The following is a 25887-nucleotide window of genomic DNA, read 5'->3' as shown; positions in this document are numbered from 1 at the left end:
TAGGAATGTGAAAGAAAAGAACAAATTGCACAAAGAAGAACTGAAGATCGGTCACTGTCAAAAGGAGAGAATTTCAACATCAACAGACAGGAAAGAATAGAAGTGTGCAGATTCATTGCCTCATATCACGGCATCATCAGTCACCAATCATCTACCTCAACCAGTAAACACCATCCAAAAAGGAAAAGGCATCAGTGACCGAATGACAAAAGGCAAATTAAGCTGAAGGGGACGGTGCATCGAGCATGCGATTTCTTTGAGGTTACCTCCGGAAGCACGATCCGTCAACAGAGCCGCGGAAGAAAGATCTTCACACGGATACGATGTATCTTCAAGATAAGGGATCCTCGAAGAAAGGAGATCATCTAGTTGCGATTGCCCAGCCAGTTAAACATCAGGGGATCCCCGCGACAAAAATAATAAGAAGAGGCGGGATGAACGCGGCACGAATTGCTGGCGTTGTAGCAGCAGAAGTTTGCCGCATGCAGTAGATGTACAGCCAGTGGTAGCGGGATAGGAGAGAGGAGCAACGGAAACGGCACAAGGCAGCGGGACGGCGTAGGTTGCCATCCGCCGTCGTCGGAGAAGTTCGCCGGAGAGAGAGGGGGAAGAAGATAATTGGGCTGTTGGGCTAACTATACTGGGCCTTCCCTAAAGAAACTAATACCGGCGGAAAATGCCAATGGAGACCGGGGGTCCATGGAGCTCGTTTTCAAAATATAATTTTTTTTCGGGGGTTCAAAATATAATTTTCTACAGCGTGAAAAAATTTGAGCTGTTCTTTTGTGAATATACATACATACGCATGTATACTACATTGTGCAAAATTTAATACTAACATCATACTTTCACACATGGCGTACAAGAAAAGAGAAATACCTATTTCCAAAATGGGCTGGCTTTTTTTGTCATTGGGCTGGAAATTTTCTGTACAGCCTACAAATCACAATATTTTCAAACGATTTTTCACATGCTTGTGGTTAGTCTTGGCCATGGGCAGCCCGGCCCGGCCCGAAAAAGCCCGACCCAACCTTGCCCACGGGCCGGGCCTGGCCTGGGCCTCAATTTTGAGCCCGGTGGCCGGGCCCGGGCCCGTCATTTTAGCCATTTAAGGAATAGGCCCAGCCCATGGCCCGAGGCCCGACGGGCTTTTAGTGTGATGGGCCGGGCTCAGGCTCGATTTTTAGGCCCGACGCCCGGGCCGGGCCGGGCTCAGGCCTGGGTTTTTTGCGTCGGGCTTTGGTTGGCCCGGCCCAAAGCCCGGCCCGGCCCGACAGATGCCAGGTATACTCATGGTGAATGCATATAAGTCTTCAAGGAATTTTTTTTATTTTTTTTCAAACTTTCAAATATGATTTTCTATTTTTTTCAAAAAAGGGCTCCAAGGAGCTCGGGTCTTACTAACAAACTAGGGAGTCGGACTCTGCATCCCCTTGGGCTGCTCCATTTCTGACCCATTAGCAATCAACTATTTCAATCATCAGCCATGGAAATCGATCCAACTCCGTCAAAATCATCAGTTAAGGTGTACCCCCTTGCAAAGGTGCTAGGTCACTCCCACTTTCTTTCTCTCGCGGTGACAAGTGGAAGTGATGCACTCACTTGTCGTAATCTGGGAGTTTTGCGTTTTTCTTCTAGAGTTTTCAAAATGTTTTATCTTTGCATCCAAATCACGAACCTTTTTAGCTTGTGTTTCTCACATCGAGATCTTTGAAACTGGATTTCAGACAGATTAAAGAAAAGATGACAAATGAAAAAATGGGAACCGGAAAGAACCAAAACCCAAAAAAAGGAGGGAAATCGGAAGCACGACTATGCTTCACACGGAAGCGCATTTTTGTGTTTTACTTTTCTTGAGAAGCACAGATTGTACTTGCATAGGTATGCTTTTCACTTTCGAGAAATCAAAGGTTGTGCTTCACGCAGTGCATAACTGTGCTTTTCATTTTATGGGAAGCACATGTTGTGCTTCATGCGGTGCACAATTGTGTTTTTCACTTTTCAGGAAGCATATGTTGTGCTTCACGTGGTGCACAACTGTCCTTTTCACTTTTCAGAAATCACATGTTTGTGCTTTCACACAATGCATACCGTGTTTTCACTTCTCGGGAAGCACAAGTTGCACTTCACAATTGTGCTTCACGCGAAAAAACCCCGAAAAAATTGAATTTTTTTTCTTAGGATACTAGAAAAAACAAAGCAAAATCCAAAAAAACAAGAAACATGTGTAGAAGACAAAAATACATGCTCTCGCAGGTCCAACGCGCAACACATGGCAACGACTAGATGCACCACTTGACAGCTGCATGTGCGTCCTCAAGCGTTTGTTGCGTCCCGAGCGCAAGGGGTACCCTTTGGATAGTTGCTTCCCTCTGCTTCACATGCGGGGTTTCTATGTGACGCATCATGTTGTATACAGCTTGATCCCGGTGCACTGTAGTGGCTTAATAAAAAGGGTACCGTAGCGGCTCGATTCAGGGCAATATAGCGAGTTGGTTCGGGGTACTATAACGACCTGGTGACTGTAGCAACTGGTTTTTTAGTTCATTTATTTGATTTCAAACATCTAAAAAATAATGTTTTTTAAATATGAATACATTTTTTTAAATTCAGAGCAGTTTTTTTAATTGGAACATATTTTAAAAAAACGGATATTTGTAGAAAAATCCAAATATTTTTTCTGGAAATGTAAAAAAAATGGATAGGTGAACTTTTTTAATTGGTGAATAAAATTTAAGAAACAGGAATATTTTTTGAAATTCTGAACAATTTTTTAAAGACGAACGTTTTTTTAATTTGAGAACAAATTCTGAAAACGAGAACATTGTCTGAAATTTTAAACAATTTTTTGAAACACAAAACATTTCCTAGACATTTATTTAAAACATGAACGTTTCTCAAAAAACTAGAACATTGAGGGGGATATAGTCTCGTACAAACTAATTGGCTGCATTTACTGAATCTGCAATAGCAGTTAACAAAGAATTATTCTGCATTTACTCAAAATCTCCTATGACAGTGGTCCATATACAATTGTGCAGGTTCATGTACACGATCCTATGAAACTAGTAGGCTTCGTCGGCGAGAGAGCTGCAAAAACCCAAGAAAGATGGAAGATAAAGGACGCTGAACAGTAATCCTATCCTATATATCTAAATAGTTTATCCCCACTAACTCTGATTCTCTTGACATGCAGCCCTCTAAATCACCAAATAAGCCACGTCATCATCCACTAACAATATTTTGTAGCACATGCATACCGAGAGTGGACGTTTGGCTCCCGGGAGCCATGGAGGCCTTTTTTTGAAAACAAATCAAAATTCAAACTTTTCGGTTTCAAAAAAATCTGAAAAAAATTGTGCAAGTAAACAAGTATGTTATGTCTATGTGTGTAAAATTTTAGAATGAAAAACCTTGAAATGTGACCTGTACAAAAAAAGACAAATTCATGGCCTGGGAGGATGAATAGTATCATGTGTTAAAAAGCCCCAGATTTGTCTTTTTTGCACAACCCTCATTTCAACTTATTTTGCCCTGAAAATTTACACATAGGTGTGTTAGCCTTCATATTATGTGTGTTTTTTTTTTCAGAATTTTTTGAAATGTAGAAAATATGAAATTCGACAAAATTCAAAATTTTCCATGGAGCTCGGCCTCCAAAGACAATATCCGATGCATACCCCAATATAATTGTTGCAACTCCAATGGTCCAGCGTACATGCATACTTTTATTCACACACAATTACTTCCGAAAGTAATAGCTTTTGATTTAGGTCACTCATTCATACATAATTCATCCATAATCAATCTTTATATTTCCGCAGCAACGCGCGGGGTAATCACCTAGTATATCCAAAATTTAAGAACAAAAATTTATGTGGTTTCCATGCCCATCCTACATCCCTACTCCAGCCTCTACCCCTCTAAGTGCCCCAAACAGTAATATATCTGAAATATACAGCAGTTGTGGCCTACGAGAATGAATAGTACCACGGTGATGTGTTATGCACTCAATTGTCGGAATCAACCTCCTCTGCCAGTTTATGATCCCCATCCTTAACAATTTCTTCTTCATCCCATCTACTCACTTCAAGAGTGAGCTCATCTGAAAGACAGCCAGCTGCATTCTTGACGGCATCCTCCAAGGCCTCCACCTCCCTAACCTTTGCGCTATAACAAACTATCTCAACGTGGAGATGTTTGAGCGAACAGAGGTTCTGTATGCCGAAATCAAGACCACCACTCAAAGGGAACACAGCATGCGCATTAAATGGAACCCGGAGCTTCTCAAGTTCAGGCATGGCTCCTGCTTCAAATACCAGCCCTGTCCCGCTGTCCCAGCAAGTGAAGTAGAATTCCTTCAGGAATCGGAATACATTGCTGCTGATAATGAGCCTTTCTTCAGGCCTTGCTGTTCTTGAAGATATCCAAAGAAATAACAGAGAGGGCAGGTTACCAAGGACTCGGAATGTTTCCTCATCCACTGGATTGACATTGATGCTGAGGTAAGAGAGGTGGTCAAGTGAGACTATCCACTTTGGGATTCTGGGGAAATAGTAGTTAATGTTCATCTCAAATCTCTGGAGTAGATGAGGAGGAGGAAACCAAGAGTCAATTAAGAAATCAAGGGAACAAGAATGGTAGCTCTGAATTTGTATCGAACGAAGGTTGAGCATGCCTAGTTTGCAAAGAGACACGACCAAGTTATCTGCATAAGCTTTCATGTCACTGTTTGTACTACTTATGTGCCAATTCAGGTTCAGCTCAAGTATTCTTAGTTTGGCCAGACTGCCCAGCTCCTGCAAAGAGGTCAGCCAGGTATTCTGGTTGATTTCAATCTCTGATAATTCCCGTAGAGCTCGCATATTCCCAATCCCTTCGGGCAACTCTGCACTGTTAACTAACAGACATGCCAGTTGCTGTAGTTGAACAATACTAGCTGGCAACTTCTTTACCCATGTCCATCTTAAGTCTAAGGTCTGTAAATTCTGCAATTCTCCAAGTTGTTCAGGAAGTGCAGTGATTCTTCTAACATTGAGTCGAAGGTACTTCAGCTGAGAAAGCCTGCTTATGTGTTTAAGATATTTGTGTTCCAACACCTCTCTATTTTCTATATCTAACACTCTTACGGATTGAAAGTTTGAAAGACAAAGCATGTGTTCAGCTTCGGCACATCCAAAGATAGTGAGGGATCTAACATGAGAGACAACCATGTTCGATGGTACCATAGTATGTTCTTGAGCATGATAGTTCAGGGATAGTCGGTGAACCTTATCATATGGAAGTGAGTTATGTTTGCTGTCACCAGATAAGGTTACAAAATTTTCTTCAATTGACTTGGATATAATTAGGTCAAGAATCATATCATGGACACGACAAGCATCAGCTCGGCCATCATACTGGATTTCAACTGGTTCAATCAAGCTTCTGTTTATCAGATCGCTGAAATAGCCTTCTCCTACTTCCTCCAGATCCTGTCCACCTTCTACAATGATAAAACCTTCCGCGATCCATCTCCTTACCAGCTGATCCCTCTTGATCACATAATCTTCAGGGAATATACTTAGATATAGCAAACATGTCTTCAAATGGTAGGGGAGATCATTGTAACTAAGGAACAATATCTTCTTCATCTCTTCCATGTCTAAATCCTTTTCAAGTGCTGAACCAAGAGAATTCCGTATTCTCAGCCATTCTTCTCTGGTACTAGCTTTATTTGCCAATAAGCTAGCTACTGTAATGATTGCCAACGGCAAGCCGCCACATTTTTTTAATATTTCATCTGAAACTTCCCTCAGTTGAAGAGGGCATCCACCTTCACAGCCAAATGCTCGTTTGAAAAATAAGCTCTTAGAGTGAGTTGCACTAAGAGGCTTTATTTCATACACATGATCATGGTTCTGAGAGCTACAATACTTGGCTACTGTGACGATACGTGTTGTTGTCAGTATTCTGCTGGAAGAACTATTTTCAGGAAAAGCACATTTGATTGCTCTCCATGCTGGGGTGCCCCATATATCATCGATTACTATGAAGTACCTATCACAAACTTTACAAATTAGAACATGTATTCCTAGAGCTGCAACCAGTGAATAGCAGTAGTGCTAGTAACTAGTAGTACTAGTAACTAGTAAGAATAGTGTACATATATTATCCTACAGATAAAGCTGATGTAGCACTAACACAAAGTTCATATGAATGTATAATAAATTAGTGATGACATTTCCGAAATAAGATTGTTATGAGTAAATAAGGCACACCTTTTATGCTTGAGGAACTGTCTTATTGTGTTGATGAGTTGCTGCTCATCCCATTCTTCGTTGCTGACACGCTCTTGACAGCAGATCTGAGAGAGTATATTTCTCAAAATCTTCTTCAAGTCGGGTTTTTGGGACACTGACACGAAAGCTTGACATTCAAATTGCCCTTCCAGCTTCTGGTACACTTGATTAGCAAGAGTAGTCTTTCCAAGGCCCCCAATTCCAACAATGGACACCACCTTTAGCTGCTGTGCAATTGCAACTTCCCCTTCAGTTAGCAACTTGATGAGTTTATCCTTTGGGCCATCAATGCCAACGAGCCTCTTCACCTCGGTGAAAAATGCTGGTAAGCGGGGATCTATGCTTATCCTGCTCGGCTTCGAGACAACATCATCAACCTTGTACCTCGCCCGCCGACTGCTAACCTCAATAGCATCTTGCTTGAGAACTTTGATTTTCTTGGCAATGCAATGGCGCGTCTTGGAATTTGTCATTATATCCATGCACCTGCTGAGGCGTCCCTTGAAGCCACGGGGTTTGCGGCTGGATTCGCCACACGGGGACAGCATGAAACTGTCGATGCCATACTCTATGTTGTAGGACAGCTCTCGTACCTCCTTAATCCAGCACTTGGACATCTCATCAGGATCCTCAACCTCGGACATCATCTTGAGAAAAGCATGCATGCTCTCAAGCTCAGCTTTAAGGAACATGACATCACCTTTCACACTTCTGAGAAGTTTATACTCATCAGAGAGCAAAGCACCCAGCTTCCGTAGCACGGAGCCCATGGCTCCATGTGTTGCACATACAATGGCCTCCATCCACCTATCTGTGGGTTGAGTTTTTGTGTCCCTGCCACTTCGAAGGTTGAAGCCTTTTATACATGCATAGCCAGTCAAAGTATACATAATAAATACATTAAGATGATTGATCAAGTAAAGACAACATAGTGAGTGCGCAGGTGAAATGCCCGCAGCATCTTACCATATAAAAGACACAGATCGTACAAAGCACATTTCAAAAGCAGACAAGCTGTCAAAAAAGAAAGGAAGTATGTACTGTTTGCACCACGATTGCAAAGTCAGTCACTTAGTCAAGAGAAGGAGTCATAAGCCACCTCATGAGAAGACTATTAACGCATAAAGATGTCGACGTTCCAATAATCTAGGAGTATATCAAGTGGAAAGACGGGAATCATAATAGATCCACCTAGACTAGTAAATGAAAGAAAGAGCAGGGCAAATGAATCTAAACAAAGGGAACAGGTTTCTTTCTCACGTGCTAGACTTGGTGTCAGTTTTAAGACCAGTGAACAAGACAGGGCTGGGGGGTATGGCTCTGAACAGAGAGGGTAGGCCAGCCACAGCGCTGGAGATGAGAGGGATGAAGGCAGATACTCGGAATCTGGGATTAGATCTTTACTAGTAGTTTAACCTTCTCATCACTTAACTGATGAAGCCTACATGGTATCCCTTTTATAGGGAAGAATCGACTTGAACGCCAAAAACAGAATCATCACTTTCCTACTAAACCATATCTCTATCTTCATATTTAAGTTAATCTTTCCTAACTAAATACTCCCTCCGTCAAGAAATACAAGGTGCACGTGATTTTGAAGATTTAACTTTTACCACCTATTTTATACAACCCAACACCACTGGAAAGTGCTTTTCAATACAAATCTAACGATATGAATTCTGTATAACGCACTCGAGGTTTCGTCGAACAAAGCCTCAATGAAAGACAATTCTTGGGAACGTGTGTGCTTTATATTCTGGGCAAGGAAATATCTTCCCTGACTAGATAATTTTCCCTGGTCACCATATTTATTGATCTAGTTTTGTTGGAGATATCAACATGCGACTCCTTGGGCTCCTCTGCCCATAGCAGGAGCAAAGAAGTAATGGTTAAAACAAGGTAATATGTGATTACTTTAGCGGCCAATGCAAGATTAGTAAATTAACACAGTTGACATGAGAGTGTTACCTTTTTAATTAGTGCAGGCAGTTCAAATTGATTGGTTACATTAGTCCCCAACTCCACACTAACCACCATAACAAATATAAAACTGGGAAATGGACAGGGTTAGGAAATTTCTTAAGCAGACAAGAGGCAGTGGAAATTTCTTGTTTGGACACCCAAGACTATTCGGTAGGAGGTCAGACTCAGCTTTGACGAACATGACATCGCCATTCACATTTGTAAGAAGAATGCAATATGCCTCTCCGAAGAGAAGCTTGTATTCATTTGTGCGCAAGCCTATGTAGATCTTCTCGTGGTCGGTGGGCAGATTCAACCAAGGACAGTCAGGTCGTGAACAAGAAAGAAAGAAATAGCCCATATTTCTGGAAACAGGCTTTCGCCCCGCTTTATATATAAAAGCAACAACACCGAACAGTACACGGCCGAACGATACAATGTGATGAGAAGACTCTTACAATAGCCGATATTTACCGAAAAAGGCTTTCGCCCCGCTTTATATTATAAAGCCACTGCCCAAGCCAAATATCCAACAAGGTTCCCACACACACACAAACACACAGGTCTAGACCACAGAAGTCACAGGGTTAATGCTGAGGGCACAGCTCAACAAGCCCTTAACAAACAAAAAACACGCACACGCGGGGTGCGGCCAAGCATCTAGTCGGGCTGGGGGGGGGGGGGGGGGGGCGGAGGAAGCGGAGGCGCCAATTCGGAAGGCCATCGATCGAAGGTCGGCGAGGAGGTTGTTGATGACGTCCCGGTCCTGGGGGCGGCTAAGCGGCCGCCAGAGCTGCAAGTATCCACACATTTTAAAGATGGCGCCAGTAGCACGTCGAAGAGGCACCTTCTGGATGACAAGCTTATTGCGAACGGTCCAAAGCGTCCAGGCAAGGACCCCAACGCAAAGCCATAATATGGCGGTAGCGAGGGGGGGGAGGCGTGAATTTCCGCAAGCAGGTCAGGGAAGTTGGTGTTGCACCACTGGCCCCCAACCGTCTCGCGGAAACAGGACCAAAGGAACTGAGCCGTGGAGCACGAGAAGATGTGGTTAGCATCCTCCACCGTGCCGCACAAGGGGCACATCCCATCGCCAGGTCCATTACGCTTAAGGACCTCGACGCCGGACGGGAGACGGCCGCAGATCCATTGCCACAGGAAGATCCTGATCTTCAGGGGCAGGCGGATATCCCAAATCAAGCTAAAGGGCTCGGGGGCCGTCGAGGGGGCGATGGCCGCGTAGAGGGATTTGGTGGAGAAGCAGCCCGAGGGTTCCAGACGCCAAGAAATGGCGTCTGGGGTGTCGGTGATGTCAATGGGGAGGAGGGCGATGTCCTGGAGGAGGGCATCCCAAGCGGCAACTTCAGGTGGGCCAAAGGGGCGGCGGAAAGCGAGGCGCCCAAGGTCAATAAGGGCCGTCTCGACAGAGATACGAGGGTCAACTGCAATGTTGAAGAGCCCCGGAAAGCGTGCGGCCAGGGGGTGTCGCCAATCCACCGATCAAACCAAAACAGGGCCGAGGACCCAGTACCAACCGAGAGGATGTGCCAATGCGAAGCACAGGCAGCAGCTGGACAACGGCCTGCCAAAACTGGGAGCCGCCCGAGCGCTGACAGAATGCAAGGGGCTGTCCCCGGAGGTACTTGTTCTGGATGATGGTGAGCCAAAGACCTCCATCACCATTGGCAATGCGCCAGAGCCAACGGGTCAGGAGGGCAATGTTCATGCGACGGGAGGACAAGATCCCAAGACCGCCCTGGTCCTTGGGTTTGCAGATATCAGGCCAGCTTACCATATGGTACTTCTGCTTATCCCCCTCCCCAGCCCAGAAGAATCTGGATTGGTATTTGGCGATCTCCTGATGAAGGGTCTCATGGAGGCTATAGAAGCTCATGAGGAACCAAAGGAGGCTAGCAAGCGAAGAGTTGATAAGGATGACGCGAGCAGCCTTCGACAGCCAGCGCCCTTTCCAAGGCTCAACGCGGTGTTGCATACGGGTCACCGTGGGGCGAAGATCCGCCACGGTGAGGCGTGAATCGCTAATGGGGATCCCCAGGTAAGTCGTGGGGAAAGAACCCAACCAACAGTTGAGTCGGTCAGCAATAGCCTGAGCTTCCACCGGAGGGTACCCGAGCACCATCACTTCGCTCTTATCGAAGTTGATGGTTAGGCTCGACATCTGTTGGAAGCACAGGAGGAGGAACTTCAGGTTGGCAATGTCCTGGACGGAGCCCTCCACCATTATAATGGTATCATCTGCATATTGAAGGAGGGAGACCCCTCCCCCTCCGACTAGGTGCGGGACAATGCCGCGGATATGGCCCGCCTCCTTGGCCTTATCTAAGATGGATGCCAGAGCATCCACCACCATGTTGAACAGGAATGGCGAGAACGGGTCACCTTGCCTTACCCCACAGAGTGTGGGGAAGTAGGGCCCAATGTCCCCATTGATGTTCACGGCGGTCCGGCCACAGGAGACAAGCTGCATGACACGAGTCACCCAACGGTCATCAAAGCCTTTGCGGAGCAGCACTTCCCGCAAGAATGGCCAGTGGACCGTGTCGTACGCTTTGTGGAAGTCTAGCTTCAGAAAGACCGCCCGATGGCGTTTCATCCGGACTTCGTGAAGGACTTCGTGGAATACCAGCACCCCATCCAGAATAAATCGGCCTTGAATGAAGGCGGATTGGTTCGGATGGGTAATCGCGTCAGCGAGCAGGGTCACCCTATTGGCGTACCCTTTGGCCAGGATCCGGAATATCACATTAATCACTGTGATAGGCCGGAACTGGCGGATGTCGGAAGCGCCCGGGACCTTGGGAATGAGGGTCACGATCCCATAGTTGAGGCGCCCAAGATCCATAGTGCCCGAATAAAATTCCTCAAACAGGGCCATGACCTCCGGCTTGATGGTTGGCCAGAACGTTTTGAAGAACGTCACGGGCAGGCCATCCGGTCCCGGGGCCGAAGAGGGGTTCATCCCTTTAATAGCCGCGAGGACCTCGTCTTCGGCGAAGGGGGCCACTAAAGCCGCGTTGGCCTCATCAGAGACCAATTGGTCACCCGACCAAATGTCGGGGGCGAGACTAACCCCACCCCGAGGGGTGGGGGTAAATAGGGCTTTATAGAAGCCGTCAACATGGGTACGGATGGAAGAGGGGCGGACGAGAGGCGTTTCGCCATCCCACAGGCAATGGATGGAGTTACGCCGTCGCCGGCCGTTCGCCACCGCCTAGAAATAGGCGGTGTTGGCATCACCCCGGAGCACCCACCGTTGGGTACCGCGCAGACGCCAGTAGGCCTCTTCATCCGTGTAAATGGTGGAGAGCTAATCTTCAAGGTCGTATCGCAGCATCCACTCATCCGGGGAGATCCCGGTCGTGTCGGTGCGGGCGTCAGGGCTTGGATAGCCAACAGGAGGGCCTTTTGCGTTCTCTAAGGTCCCGGCCAAGGTTAGCTCCCCAACCCTTCATGAATTGGCGGGCGAGCTTGGCACAGAAGTGCCACGAGTCGACAGCGGACATGGAGCGATGAGGGGAAGAGCGAGCGGAGTTCCAGCGAGCGACGACAGCCTCCCGGAAGCCGGCCTGATTGAGCCAGAAGAGCTCGAACCGGAATCGCGGCGGGGTGGGAGGTCGATCGTCGGCGGTGGAGAGGAGGAGGGGAACATGGTCAGACCCGATCCGGGTAATTGCACGGAGCGAGGCCAGGGGGCAGCATAATTCCCACTCCGGGGAAACTAGGACACGATCCAAGACGGATTGCGTCGGGTCAACCTGACGGTTCGTCCAGGTGAACCTGGCACCCGTCCGAACAAGCTCACGGAGACCCAGCTCTGCGATCCAGTCGTTGAATAACTGCATCCGGGGGAAGTTAATCCGATCATTATTCTTCTCATCCGGGGATCGGATGAGGTTAAAGTCTCCGCCTACTACAACTGGAAGGAGGGAGTTAGAGATCTTCAGCTGCAGCTCCGCTAGGAAGGCCGGGGAGCGGCGGTGGTCCGCCGGTCCGTATACAATTATGACCTCCCATTTGAAGTTCAGGGCACGCTCGAAGATCTCCATACTAACGAAGAATTCACCCCGGTCCATGCCGCCCACCTCAAAGGCGGCATCCTTTACCCCTAAAAGGATACCTCCAGAGTGGCATGTGGTCCCACTAGAAGGGAGCCAGTGCCAAGCGAAGAGGTGGGAACTAAGACGATCAAGCTAGTGAAGGGAGAACTCAGTGCGCAAGGTTTCCTGGATGGCAATGATGTCAATGTGTTCGTCACGAATGTACTCAATGAGTTGGCGGCGACGGCCGTCATGGCCGAAGTCGCGGATGTTCCAGAAAAGGGCCCGCGTCTAAGCCCCCATCGGGGGGCTGCTTGACCCCAGGACACGGGAAGCGCTTTGCGCGTGGAGAGCAGCAGTGCGCGAACGTGTGCGTCCATGGATCATCTTGTCGGCCAACGGAAGGGCCCGAACCGCGGGGGTGGCGGTCGATCCCTCGGGGGGCCGAAGCAAGCGAGCCCGAGTCTCAGCCAGCTTGCCATCCAGAATCTCACGGGCCCTAATGGCCGCGATCTTCTCTAAGGGAGGACCAACTTCCCCCCTGAAGACTATGGCCGAGTCGGTGGCCACCTTGGCGAGGTGGCCAAGAGGAGCGGCCTCAAGCGCGGAAAAGGAACAGCTGGAAGAACTGGGAAGGGCGGGATCCACACCTGACTCGAGGTTCCGGCTAGCCGCCCGGAGCTCAGCCCGCTCGGCGATGGACGGAGCCGGAGAGTCCGCCGGCCGGGTCGCATCGAGGTGGGCGCTGCGGCGGGAGGCCGTCACCGGCGTCGAGGTGGAGCGGGGCCGTCTGGCGTACGCCACCGTCGGAGGAGGGTAAGCGGAGGCCGGAGTGGTCACGACCACGGCCACCGGTGCGGTCGGGGAGGCAGGCGGGGCGAGGCGGTCGTCGAAGGCCACCGGCGAGGGGAGCGGGCCGACAAGCACCAGGGTGTCGCCGGCCGCGGCCCCTGCGGGTGGGAGTGTCGGAGAAGGCGCGTCGGAGGCATCGCACCCACCGCCACCCGTGGTAACCGGGGAGGTCAAACCAGGGGGGACGATGGGTCCGGGCCCGACGGTGAGGGGCGAAGGGCGGAGACGGCGTAGGGAGAGCGAGGCGACGAAGGCGGCGCAACGAGCAGGCCCACACTGGAGATGTCACTGGCCGACTCCGACGGAGACTGAGAGGGCACGACCGGCGGGGTGGCCAGGCGGAGGGCCACCGCGAGGTCTGCGGCCGACACTCGAGTGCGCCCCGCCCCGGAGCCACCACGACCCGAAGGTGGGTTGACGAGCTCGCGGGAGGGGGAGCGGGAGTGCTCCGACCCGTCCTCGTCATCCTCAGGGTCGTCGAGGTGGGAGTGGCGCGACCGTCTGTGGTGGGAGTCGTCGGCGTCAGCTGGGCCGCCCTCCAGGTGGTTGTCATCAGAGAAGCGGGGGCGGCCGACGTGGTTCGGAGGCTCGGGGCAGATCTTGAGGTCGTAGCCGTCGTCGTTGAAGAAGACCCGAATCGTGGCGTGGAGCTTGGAGGAGTCCAGGCACTTCACCTTGACCCGGACCTCCTCCTCCTTGCGCAGAGAGAGCTCGTCGACCACCACCACCTTGCCCAGGATCTTGGACATACTGCGAATGACCCGCTCAGACCGGGCCACATCTGGCAGGCCGGCGATGAGGAGCCAAGCAGTGTCCAAAACAGCCACGGCCTTGGGATCCCACATCGGCTCTGAGATGTTCACCACAATCCCGTTGAGGGCCAAGGTGATGTTGTTGCTGCGGGTACAGAATCCCATGCTCAGCGCGTCGGGGAAGATCACCGTGAAGGCGTTGGAGGCGGTGGGGGTCACCTGCCAATCCCACTTGCACCTGCACATGTGGTTGAGCTCCGCCTCGATCAGCTCCGGGGTGGCAACGGCCTCGCCCACGACCGTCACGATCGCCAGGAGCGAGGGGGGGAGGGGGGATCTCCGGGACCTCGATGTGGAAGAAGCCCATGTCCTCGATGCCGTGGCCGTACATCATGATCTCCTCCGTCACCGGGCGGTCCGGACAGAGAATCGCGGGGTGCCCGGCATCCTTGCATAGGTAGCACATCGGTGGGTTGGGGCAAGCCACCTGGAAGTGGCCGGTCAAGCCGCAATTGAAGCACGGCGGACCGTCGGAGGCGGCGTTGGGGCCCGGAGGGGGAGCCGCCGCGGCGGTGGAGGCGGAGGCCGGGGGCGCGGGGGACCCTTCTTCTTCTTCTTCTTGGCGCCCTGGCGCCCCCGGTTCCCATTGCCGCCGTTGGACGGCGGAAACGCGGCTTGGGAGTGTGGAGGTTGGTATCGACGGGTGGCCGGGGCGCTGGTGGTGTTTGAGACGGGCGGCTGACGGGAAAGGGAGAGGGACCGGTCCCGGCGACGGACAGGAGAGGGGGACCGCCGCCGAGCGGACGGCCTGGGCTCCCCGGCCGACGACCTACCGCGGTCCCGCGAATCTGCCCGAGGAGACGCGCGGCGAGCAGGGGAGCGCGAACGGCGGTCGTCGCGAGTCGGGGACCGGCGGGAGGGGTGGGGGGAGGAGCGGCGGGAGTCACGCGCCGGGGACTGCCGGGCCGGCCGGGAGGAAAGCTGCTGGCGAAGGTTTGCCTCGCGCCGAAGGCCATCGGGGGAAGACCGCGGCGGGTCGCGGCGGTCGTCCGCCAGCCGCTTGGGGCGGCCGGCTTCATCCCCCCATTCCCGAGTCATGGTCAGCGGGGGGAGGGGGCGCGGGGGAGCCGGGGTCGCCGGCGAGCAGGAGGCGGCGCGGTTCGGCGGGAGGCGAGTCGAGGATGGGAGCAGGCGGCGCGGGGTTGGGGATTGGGGGACGCGGAAACCCTACCGGGGGCCAGATAATGCGACGGGCTGGGCCGGCGGCCGACAGGGGGAGTGGCTGCGCCATGGGGGGCGGGACCGGCCCGGTGGACCGGCCCACAACACACCCGACGGCCCGCACCCCACTGGACGAGCCCACGGCCGCCGCCCCAGGGGGCCAGCAGCAGGGCCCATGGGCCGGCCCAGGAGCACCGCGGCCCGGTACGAACGCCCCGGGGAGGCCATGCGGGGAGCTAGGGCTTCCCCGAGCGCCGCCGCAGGGGCCACCGGCGGGGGAGGACGGGGGCGGCGAGGCCATGACGGGGCGCGTTGGGGACCCGGAGGCGGGGGCACGGAGTTGCCGAATGCCGAGATGAAGGGCCGGAAGGGGGGTTGTCGGGAGATGACTGCGGAGAGCTCAGGCGGGATCGTCGGCGACGAGCGGGCCGGAGCAGAGGAGGGCGGGGCCGGGGCCGAGGCCTTCCAGGAGGAACGGGCGAGGCCGCGGTCGGCGCGGCCGGCGACACCCCAGCCGGCGGCACGGCGTCTCCGGGGGGAGTGAGGGAGTCCTGGATTAGGGGGTCCTCGGACAGCCGGACTATATCCTTTGGCCGGACTGTTGGACTATGAAGATACAAGATTGAAGACTTCGTCCCATGTCCGGATGGGATTCTCCTTGGTGTGGAAGGCAAGCTTGGCAATACGGATATGTAGATCTCCTCCCTTGTAACCGACTCTGTGTAACCCTAGCCCCCTCCGGTGTCTATATAAACTGGAGGGTTTAGTCCGTAGGACAACAATCATACCATAGGCTAGCTTCTAGGGTTTAGCCTCTACGATCTCGTGGTAGATCAACTCTTGTAATACTCATATCATCAAGATCAATCAAGCAGGAAGTAGGGTATTACCTCCATCGAGAGGGCCCGAACCTGGGTAAACATTGTGTCCCCCGCCTCCTGTTACCATCCGCCTTAGACGCACAGTTCGGGACCCCCTACCCGAGATCCGCCGGTTTTGACACCGACATTGGTGCTTTCATTGAGAGTTCCACTGTGCAGTCATCATAAGGCTGGATGGCTCGCCTCGTTGTCAAGGACAACATCACTACTGGGGGAGCCCTGGCTGTAGGTCAAACTCTCCGACTAGGCGGCTTCGTCATGACCGCCTGTTCGGCCGCTGCGCCGACGATGACTTCTCGGGTCATCGAAAACAGCCTCCACGTCAGCTCGGGACTCGCCGAGCAGTTGGATCCAATAGAACTCTCTTCTTTGAACGAGCTCTTGGATCGCATCGCCGCTTTGGGAGTCACTACAGACTATGATCAGATCGGGCTTAAACCCGACCAAAGGGAGATTTACTCCCCGCCAGTCACCCATCAGATAGCGGTGGTGGAGGAGCAATGCGGCAATTCTTCCTCTATCTTGAGGACAAACTATGTCCGGATTCCCGAGCTCTCTGAGCCGGATACCCATCTACAGGAGGACACCGCCCAAACCCTGAACCTAGAATCAAGCGGCGGGCCAGACCTATCGGGCAACATCCCGGAGCCCGAACTTCCAAGATCGGAAACTCCTCCGCCCCTGGGTCTCAGGTCGGGTCAAGGTTCGGACTTAAATCCACCCACCCACCCAGATATAAACGATCTTTCCCACATTAGACAAGAGCCCCAGGAGACAGTACACCACTATTGGGCCAGATTCCTCCTTGTAATGAACAAGGTCAAGGACTGTCGCGAGGAAGACATAATTTCATTCTTTTGCAATAATTGCACGGAGAAGGGAATCCTCAACACCATAAGTCGCCGTGACATAGCACACTTCGCTGACTTGGCGGCCATAGTACGGAAATACTGTGCGATGGAAAGCGCCTGGAAAACCCAAACAAAATTTTGGGATGCGCCGGCTCTGACAAAACCCCCAGTCCGAACTAAAAGGGTGCACTCTCGCAAGTCGCCCGACCCAATTACAAAGAAGCAAAAGCCCACTATAGGGCGTGGAACCGTATTGGAGGGATGGCTTAATGGGCCATGCAAAATTCACAGTACAACAGATACTATACCAACACACAGCCTTAGAGCATGTTGGGTACTCCGGCAGGTGGCCAAGAGCGGTGAGGATCTCCTCATTAAAAATACCGCAGAGCACCATCCCGTGGATAACAACAATACAGTATTGACGGTCTTCGAGACCTTCGCCTCAAATAATAGGCGTAAGCGAGCACTCCGCAGCCTTGCCGAAGTCTGCCACGTGGCAGCAATAAATCCATGGAGCGACACGGCTATCACCTTCAATGCCAGTGACGAACCTAAATTCCGAACAGCCCGAGCACCAGCCGCTTTGGTCCTTAGTCCAATTGTGGACGGCTTTCGGCTTAATAAAGTGCTCATGGACGGCGGCAGCGGATTAAACCTCATCTATGAGGAGACTCTTCAAAAAATGGAAATAGGCAGAAACCGCATTGAGCAAAGCAGCATGACCTTCAGAGGAATCATCCCTAGTCGGGAGGCACGACGCGCTGGGAAAATCACACTAGATGTGGTATTCGGCACGCCGGAGAATTATAGGTCCGAAGAAATCACATTCCAAGTGGCCCCATTCAGTAGCGGATACCACGCCCTTCTAGGGCGGGAGGCATTCACGATCTTCCAAGCCATGCCCCATTACGGGTACATGAAGCTCAAAATGCCCGGGCCCAATGGAATCATCACTCTAGCTTGTGATCCGGACATAGCACTCCGCGCCGAAAACAAAACAGCCGCACTGGCCCTCGAGGCATTATCCGAAGCCCTCGCGGCCGAGGAATTAACTGTGCTGCGCTCCACAGTGGACAGGGACGACGTGATACTCGACAAAAGATCCAAGTCCACCTCTTTTAAACCAGCGGATGAAATAGTCAAATTCCAAGTCCACCCAACGGACCCTACAAAAACATCTTCCATCGGGGCACAGTTAAACCCCGTTGTAGACGCCGCACTACGGGAGTTCCTGCGCGAGAATTGGGACATATTCGCCTCGCATCCTTCAGACATGCCAGGAATCCCACGCAGGCTGGCCGAGCATAGCCTTAACATTCTAAAGGGATTCAAGCCGGTCAAGCAGTCTCTTCGGCGTTTCTCTGAACCTAAGCGACAAGCCATGGGAGAGGAGCTAGCCAAGTTACTGGAGGCCGGATTCATTAGAGAAATAAAATATCCGGACTGGCTAGCAAACCTGGTGATGGTACCAAAGAAGGATAAATCCTGGTGCCTATGTGTCGATTTCAAGGACCTTAACAAGGCTTGCCCCAAGGATCCCTTCCCCCTCCCCCGCATCGATCAAATTATCGACGCTACTGCAGGACACGACTCATTGTGTTTCCTCGACGCATACTCCGGATACCATCAAATTAAGATGGCGGAGTCCGACCAAGCCGCAACAGCATTTATCACCCCATACGGCCCCTTCTGTTTTAACACCATGCCTTTCGGGCTTAAGAACGCCGGTGCAACGTATCAACGCATGATTCAGACATGCCTGGAAAAACAGATCGGCAAAACAGTGGAGGCATACGTAGACGATGTGGTTGTTAAAACCAGACACGTCGAATCCTTAATAGACGACTTGAGGCTCACGTTCGACAATCTCCGAACATACGACATCAAGCTCAATCCGGAAAAATGCGTTTTCGGCGTGCCCGCCGGAAAGCTCCTGGGCTTCATCGTCTCCAGTAGAGGAATTGAAGCAAATCCGAGCTCTGTCAGAGTTGGCTATCCCAACTGACCTCAAGCAAATCCAGAAATTAACTGGATGCGTGGCGGCCTTAAGCCGCTTTATCTCCCGATTAGGAGAAAAGGCACTACCCCTTTATCGCCTTCTTCGGTGCACCGAACACTTCGAGAGGACGGATGCGGCCACGGCCGGATTGGAAGAAATAAAAGCCATAATGGCCACCAACCCAATCTTGGCCGCGCCAAATGTCGGCGAACCAATGCTATTATATATAGCGGCAACTCACCAAGTTGTAAGCGCAGTGCTCGTCGTCGAACGAGAGACGGACGGATATAAATTACCACTTCAAAAGCCGGTATACTATGTATCCACTGTCCTCACTCCATGCAAATCACGGTACCCACATTATCAAAAGATAACATACGCGGTATTCATGGCATCCCGGAAATTACGACACTACTTTCAAGAGTGTTCAATTACGGTGGCCTCGGAAGTACCACTCAACGACATAATAAACAACCGCGATGCCACGGGCCGGATTGCCAAATGGGCTATCGAGCTCCTCCCGTTCGACATAACATATAGACCACGGCGAGCCATTAAGTCGCAAGTACTAGCCGACTTTGTCGCCGAGTGGACAGAAGCTGAACTCCCTAAAGAATACGGCGCGTACTCCAATTGGATCATGCACTTCGATGGCTCTAAAATGCTGGCTAGTCTGGGGGCTGGCGTCGTCCTGGCGTCCCCCACGGGAGATACAGTCCAATACGTACTCCAAATACTATACATAGACTCCAACAACGCAGCCGAATACGAGGCCCTGTTACATGGTCTCCGGATGGCAGTTTCCATGGGCATTCAACGCCTGGAAGTGCGTGGGGACTCGAACCTCGCAATATCTCAAATAAATGGAGACTTCGACGCCAAGGATCCGAAAATGGCGGCTTATCGCAACGCCGTCCTCAAAATGTCAGCTCGGTTCGAGGGGCTTGAATTCCACCATGTGGCTCGGGAAAACAATCAAGCGGCGGATATCCTCGCCCGTATCGGCGCTAAGCGCGACCCTGTCCCACCTAACATCTTCTTGGAAAGGCTGTTTAAGCCATCCGTGGTATGGGAAGGGGACACCGGTAACAATAATCCGGACCCGGCCACAACACAAGATACCGAACACTCTGACACAATCGGAGGTTCTGCCACTGAAATAACACCTTCAGCCCACGTGATAATGGCCGTCATCGCCCCGTGGAAAGAACCATTCCTGGCCTACCTAACCAGGCAGGAACTACCCGAGGACCAAAATGAGGCACGCTGCATAGTGCGGCGGTCTAAAGCCTACAAGGTCCACGAGGGAGAGCTTTATAAGAAAAGCTCTACCGGAGTCCTTCAAAGGTGCATCTCCGAAGAGGAAGGGCGGAAGCTCTTGGCAGAAATCCATGCTGGACTCGGTGGCCACCACGCCGCAGCCCGGGCCCTTGTAAGCAAGGCCTTCCGTACAGGTTTCTATTGGCCGACGGCCCGAGCAGACGCACAGGACCTTGTTCAACGTTGCGTCGGTTGCCAGCTTTTTGCAAACCAAAGCTATATGCCGCCTACCGCTCTCCAAACAATCCCCATTACTTGGCCCTTTGCGGTCTGGCGGCTTGATATGGTCGGACCCCTCAAAGGGGGAACCCATAAGAAAAAATACCTATTGGTCATGGTGGACAAATTCACCAAATGGATAGAAGCCAAACCAGTCAAAACGGCTGAATCCGGACCGGTGATAGACTTCATATCTGGGGTTGTACACCGTTATGGCATCCCCCACAGCATCATCACCGACAACGGCTCGAACTTTACAGCCGACGAGGTGAAACTTTGGTGCAGCAACATGGGCATCAAGCTCGATTATGCTTCTGTCTATCACCCGCAAACTAACGGTCAAGTCGAGCGAGCAAATGGTCTTATCATGAGCGGCATTAAACCCAGATTAGTGCGCTCCTTAAAGGAATCAAACACGCACTGGGTAGAGGAGCTCGACTCCGTACTATGGGGGCTGCGGACCACGCCGAATCGCACTACCGGATACACACCATTCTTTATGGTGTACGGCGCAGAGGCGGTACTGCCCTGCGACATAATTCATGACTCACCTCGAGTGCGCATGTATGAAGAAAAAGAGGCCAAGCTCGATCGGCAGGACAGTTTGGACGCCCTGGAGGAGGAGCGTGACGTGGCAAAAGCCCGTTCCGCATTCTATCAGCAACAGGCTTGAAGGTATCAAAGCAGAGAAGTACGGGCCAAAACTTATAACGTTGGCGAACTCGTTCTACGCCTACCGGAGAAGAAAAAGAACAAGCTCAAGCCCAAATGGGAAGGTCCCTTCATTATTGACCAGGTTCTGACCGGTGGAGCGTACCGTCTGCGGGATGCATCGGATAATCGACTCGAGCCAAACCCATGGAACGCAGCCAGACTCCGAAGGTTCTACGCCTAGTGCCGGACTCTATGTTCGTCTCCTTACCTCCATCAATTTTTTACATATCCGTTATCTGTCTTTTCTCTCTTTCTCTCTTTTTTTCTTTTCTTCAAGGCCTCAAAAGGCTAAACTGTGCCTTGACTACACAATCTTGACGCGCTAACCGCGCTCATTATACCTGGGGGCTTCTTATACAGAAGCTTAATATAACCATTTTCCGGGCTTTATGCCCGACACATGTGTTATTCTTCCACATGTACCTTTTTTCGCCATTATATGCATCGATATGACTTAAGTTTTGGCCAAGCTGGGTTGCCTGACTCTTGTGTTTATGCCCTACGTTCCCGTTAATTCGGCTAGGGCATAAGGGGAGCACCTCTGCGATTGTTACTGCCGGGTCAGCCGGATGTGTACCTCAGACTAGGTGAAGCCGAAAGCTAGCGTTCTTAAGGGAATACTCGGTCGGTGAACAAAAGATGACTTTTATTTATTTTAATACATGCCCCCGGATGTTTATAGCCTGCGTCTCTTTTCGTAGTTCGGACATGCACATTAAGGCATGCGTACCCAGGAAAAGGAACCCTTAACGGAACTATTCTCCCTGGAAGATGTTTCTTACTAACCATGTAATATAAAATAGCTAGTTGGGTACTTGTCTGTTCAAGCACTTATGACCCCTACGCCTGGTTTCCACGCGTACCCCGGTTTTTACATAACTGAGTGGGTATTCGGATACACTCCGGACTATCGGGTCCAGAGGTCGAAGCGAAAAGGTCCGCCATGACAAATGATTTACAATCCGGCTAGGGACAATATATGTCACTTGAAATACACAGTCACTTAGACTGACTAAATTCTTCTTCTATACCATCCAACAGGCTGTCTAGCCTACAATCCTGTTGGGAATACTTTGCGGCTAGTTCTACTTGGTCATACACCAAACTGACGGGGATCTCCTTCCCGTCAGGCCCCACAGGTCCAACCTCGGCCATGTGGTTAGGGTCAGCCTTGGTATACCGCGTCTTCACCATGGCCCAGGCTTCCCTCGCACCTTGTCGGCAGGCTGATATCTTCCATAATCGGAAGCGCCGCCGCGCTCCCTTGAGCTTCTCTACAAGCTCCCCCATGCCCCCTGGCAGGGAGACGGATGGCCACAAAGCTTGGGCAATGCCCTGCATCACCTGCCGAACTTGTTCGCGCAGTTGTGAGAGCTCTGGCAGAAGATCACCCGCGGACCCGGGCATCTCCTCCTCGGGATGACCCGTCAGCATACCTGCAGATATAAATCTGTTAGCCGGCTTCTTCGCCGAACTCTTTCAAAAGTTCGTTCAAGCACTTACTGAAAATGCCGCGTCGAAGCCGCTTATTCTCCTTCACGGAGTCCGCAAGCTGGGCTCGAACATCTTTCAGTTCCACGCCCAGCTGGATATTGGCGTCTTGGAGATCGTTTTTCTTTTGCCTAACCCGCGTAAGCACGCGCTCGCCAGCATTTAGCTGACGATTAGCACGTTGCGCATCCCCCGGCACGGCCTCCGGAGTCATCTGCAGCATCTATTGATTAGATTTGCATGCATGCCGCATACTATCTGGTACCTGTCATTCTTTGCAATGGAAACAAGTGTTACCAGAGGGGGCCTTCTCGGACTCCTTCCGCGCGGTAACTGCGGCCCGTAGCTGGGCTTTGCACTCCTCCAGCTCTTGAGACAATTGGGTATTCTTCTCTGTAAGAACCTGCACAAATAATGATCCTTAAATCAGTTGTGTCAACTGTTTCAAGTCTCAGGGGCTACTGATATATATAATCGTCAGATTTTCTTACCCGTATATCCTTTACATACTGATCCGTGGCTCTGGCAAGACCATTTTGAGCGGCACGGATGTACGCGTCTCTTGAGTTGAAGGCATCAAACGCCTCTTGGGAGAAACAAGCGTCACGGAGTACGGCCCGGCGACGCCTGTGATTCATGGCGCTCTCCACTTCGGAATTTGTAGCGGATAGCCTATCTGCATCCTCTGTAGGAGGAACATCCGGCGTTCGCCCCATGTTAGCTTCCGCCTCCATGTCCGGCCCTGGAGCCCGACTGGTGGAGGCGTGATCGGCAATCTCTCCGGATATAGTCCGGCGAGCGTTTTTCCTACTAGGAAACATGGACGTTATTATATTTTAAAAGACGACAACCATGGAGCGAGGTTCTGTATCATACCTCTGCGACGGCGTCTCAGTCCTGACCGCCTTCCTTTTTAGCCTACCCGGCTTCGGTGCCCCTTGTTGGCGAGTCACTGCGGGTTCGGCATGGCGTCCCGAGGGCCTTCCCTGTAAGACACCATAGGTGTACGGTAGGTGAAGTGCAAAAAAGGGGATCCTTCTCGGAAGTTGGGACTCCGGTTTTACTTACATGCGATGCAGGGAGTAGCCCAGGATAGTCGGCTATAATGGCCACCATGGCATCATCGCAGCTCAATTGATAGAATGTCCTGTCGATCAGCTCCACAAATATGTCCGGATCCTCTTCGAGTCCGGGATCGAGGGCCCGGTCAGGGTCCTCCGGTTGTGGAGGCGGGCTGTTGACCTCCCTTACAGCTTTTCGCAGTTCCTGCCATAAAACGGCAAGGTAAGTACTTATGACGAAGAATGCGGGAAGGCTGGGAGTAAAAAGTGACAGCTCACCCAGCTTGGAGGGTTGTACATGGAGAATCCACCCCGTGGCTTAATGCGGATGAACTCCTCTTCCTCTCCCTTGTACAAATCGGACAGAATTTTGGCTAGAGCAGCGACTGAGTCCGGTCCCTTACGCCCGCAGCGGGTGGCATCATCTTCCCCGTTAAAATGCCACATGGGGTGCCCTCGATATTGAAGTGGCTGTACCCCCCGCATTATACATATTGACATAACCTCGATTATTGTCAATCCTGATTGAGCCAGCACTTTTATCCGGCCCATCAGGTAAAGGACTTCTCCGTTATCTTCCTCCTGAGGGCTCCGAGGGCGCCAGCTGCGGCGTTTCTTCAGGGGAGCGTTGTCGAACTCAGGGAGGCCCACCCGAATAGGGTCCGGAAGGGGGACGTCCTCCATATAAAACCACTCCGAAGGCCAGTCCTCGGATGTCTTCTTCGGAGTACCGGACAGGTATCCGGTCCCGCGATGCGCCATATTTCGGCTCCGCCCACTTGGTACAGTGACCCCTCCTGTGTACGGGGTACGAGGCAGAATAACCTTTTCCATAGCTCGAAATGAGCTTCGCAGCCCAGAAACAGCTCGCAAAGGGCGACATAGCCAGCAATGTGTAATATGGAGGCGGGAGTGAAATTATCCAGCTGGAGGCCATAGAACTCCAGGAGCCCGCGGAGGAACGGATGAATCGGAAATCCAAGCCCTCTTAATAAGTAAGGGACGAGGCATACCCGCTCCCCCATGGATGGGCTGGGAAAGATCTCCGCTTGCTCCCCGCCGTTATAGGTGGTGAGCCCGGCTCGAACGGGGACCATATACGCTGGAGGGAGAAACCCCTGGGTCTGTAACTCTACTAATTGGCTGTGAGGGACGGAACACTTCTTCCAATTGCCGGGCTTAGGGCTACGGGAGCGAGAGGAGGAGCTGCGACGACCGGCCATGTTGGAATGGATTTTTTCCGGGCGCGCTCCGATGGATACTCGCTGTAGGAGGATGGTGTGATCTAGATCTGAGAATCCCCGTCTCTTTAATAGACGATTTACCCACATGGCTAGGGTGGCAATTGTAAAAATGCCCCGACTTCTCGCATTCGCTCGACGCGTGGAGAATATCCATTATTAGGCGCGGAAGCCAAGGAGTGCAACATTTATGGAAAGCCGGACACTACTCAAACAAGTATTCAGAATTTGGAGAAGAACCCGCCTTGCAATGCCGAAGACAATCTGCGCACCGGACTCATCGCCATTGAAGCCTGGTTCGGGGGCTACTGAGGGAGTCCTGGATTAGGGGGTCCTCGGACAGCCGGATATATCCTTTGGCCAGACTGTTGGACTATGAAGATACAAGATTGAAGACTTCGTCCCGTGTCCGGATGGGACTCTCCTTGGCGTGGAAGGCAAGCTTGGCAATACGGATATGTAGATCTCCTCCCTTGTAACCCTAGCCCCCTCCGGTGTCTATATAAACCGGAGGGTTTAGTCCGTAGGACAACAACAATCATACCATAGGCTAGTTTCTAGAGTTTAGCCTCTACGATCTTGTGGTAGATCAACTCTTGTAATACTCATATCATCAAGATCAATCAAGCAGGAAGTAGGGTATTACCTCCATCGAGAGGGCCCGAACCTGGGTAAACATCGTGTCCCCGCCTCCTGTTACCATCCGCCTTAGACGCACAGTTCGGGACCCCCTACTCGAGATCCGCCGGTTTTGACACCGACAGGGAGCCCCGGTCCCCAAGGAAGCACCTTGCGTCCCCAGCGGCGGAGAGACGCCCGAAGGACGGCGCCGGCGATGGGCTGACCCGCGGGCAGCCGAACTCCCACCCCTGGGAGTAGGGCCACCGGCGGGGTCGAGCAACGGCAGCCGTGGCGGAGCCTTGGGGGGAACGCGGTCGCGGCGACATCATCGGCCTCGGCGAGGTCCGCCCAGACGACACG

The 25887-nt window shown here is 52.0% G+C and overlaps 1 protein-coding gene across 3 annotated transcripts in view; it reads right to left on the bottom strand.

The window, feature by feature from the left end:
* Positions 1-3725: 3725 nt before the first annotated feature.
* LOC123119740 (disease resistance protein PIK6-NP) overlaps positions 3726-25887 on the bottom strand; it is a 23244-nt gene continuing 1082 nt past the window's right edge. Inside the window, exons 2-3 of one of the 3 annotated variants that reach the window (XM_044539646.1) lie at positions 6261-7115; positions 3726-6039 (exon numbers count right to left, since the gene is read on the bottom strand). In XM_044539646.1, the coding sequence (XP_044395581.1) occupies positions 4011-6039; positions 6261-7084 (2853 nt within the window). In that variant the 5' untranslated portion in view covers positions 7085-7115 and the 3' untranslated portion in view covers positions 3726-4010. Of the gene's footprint in view, positions 6040-6260; positions 7138-25887 lie in introns of all 3 variants that reach the window. The other 2 variants (XM_044539645.1, XM_044539643.1) reach the window with 2 other exon arrangements.

This window comes from Triticum aestivum, chromosome 5D, assembly GCF_018294505.1.
Source record: "Triticum aestivum cultivar Chinese Spring chromosome 5D, IWGSC CS RefSeq v2.1, whole genome shotgun sequence".
Taxonomy (NCBI): Eukaryota; Viridiplantae; Streptophyta; class Magnoliopsida; order Poales; family Poaceae; genus Triticum; species Triticum aestivum.
The sequence above is the reverse complement of the archived record's forward strand: the minus strand, read 5'-3'. Positions and strand labels throughout refer to the sequence as shown.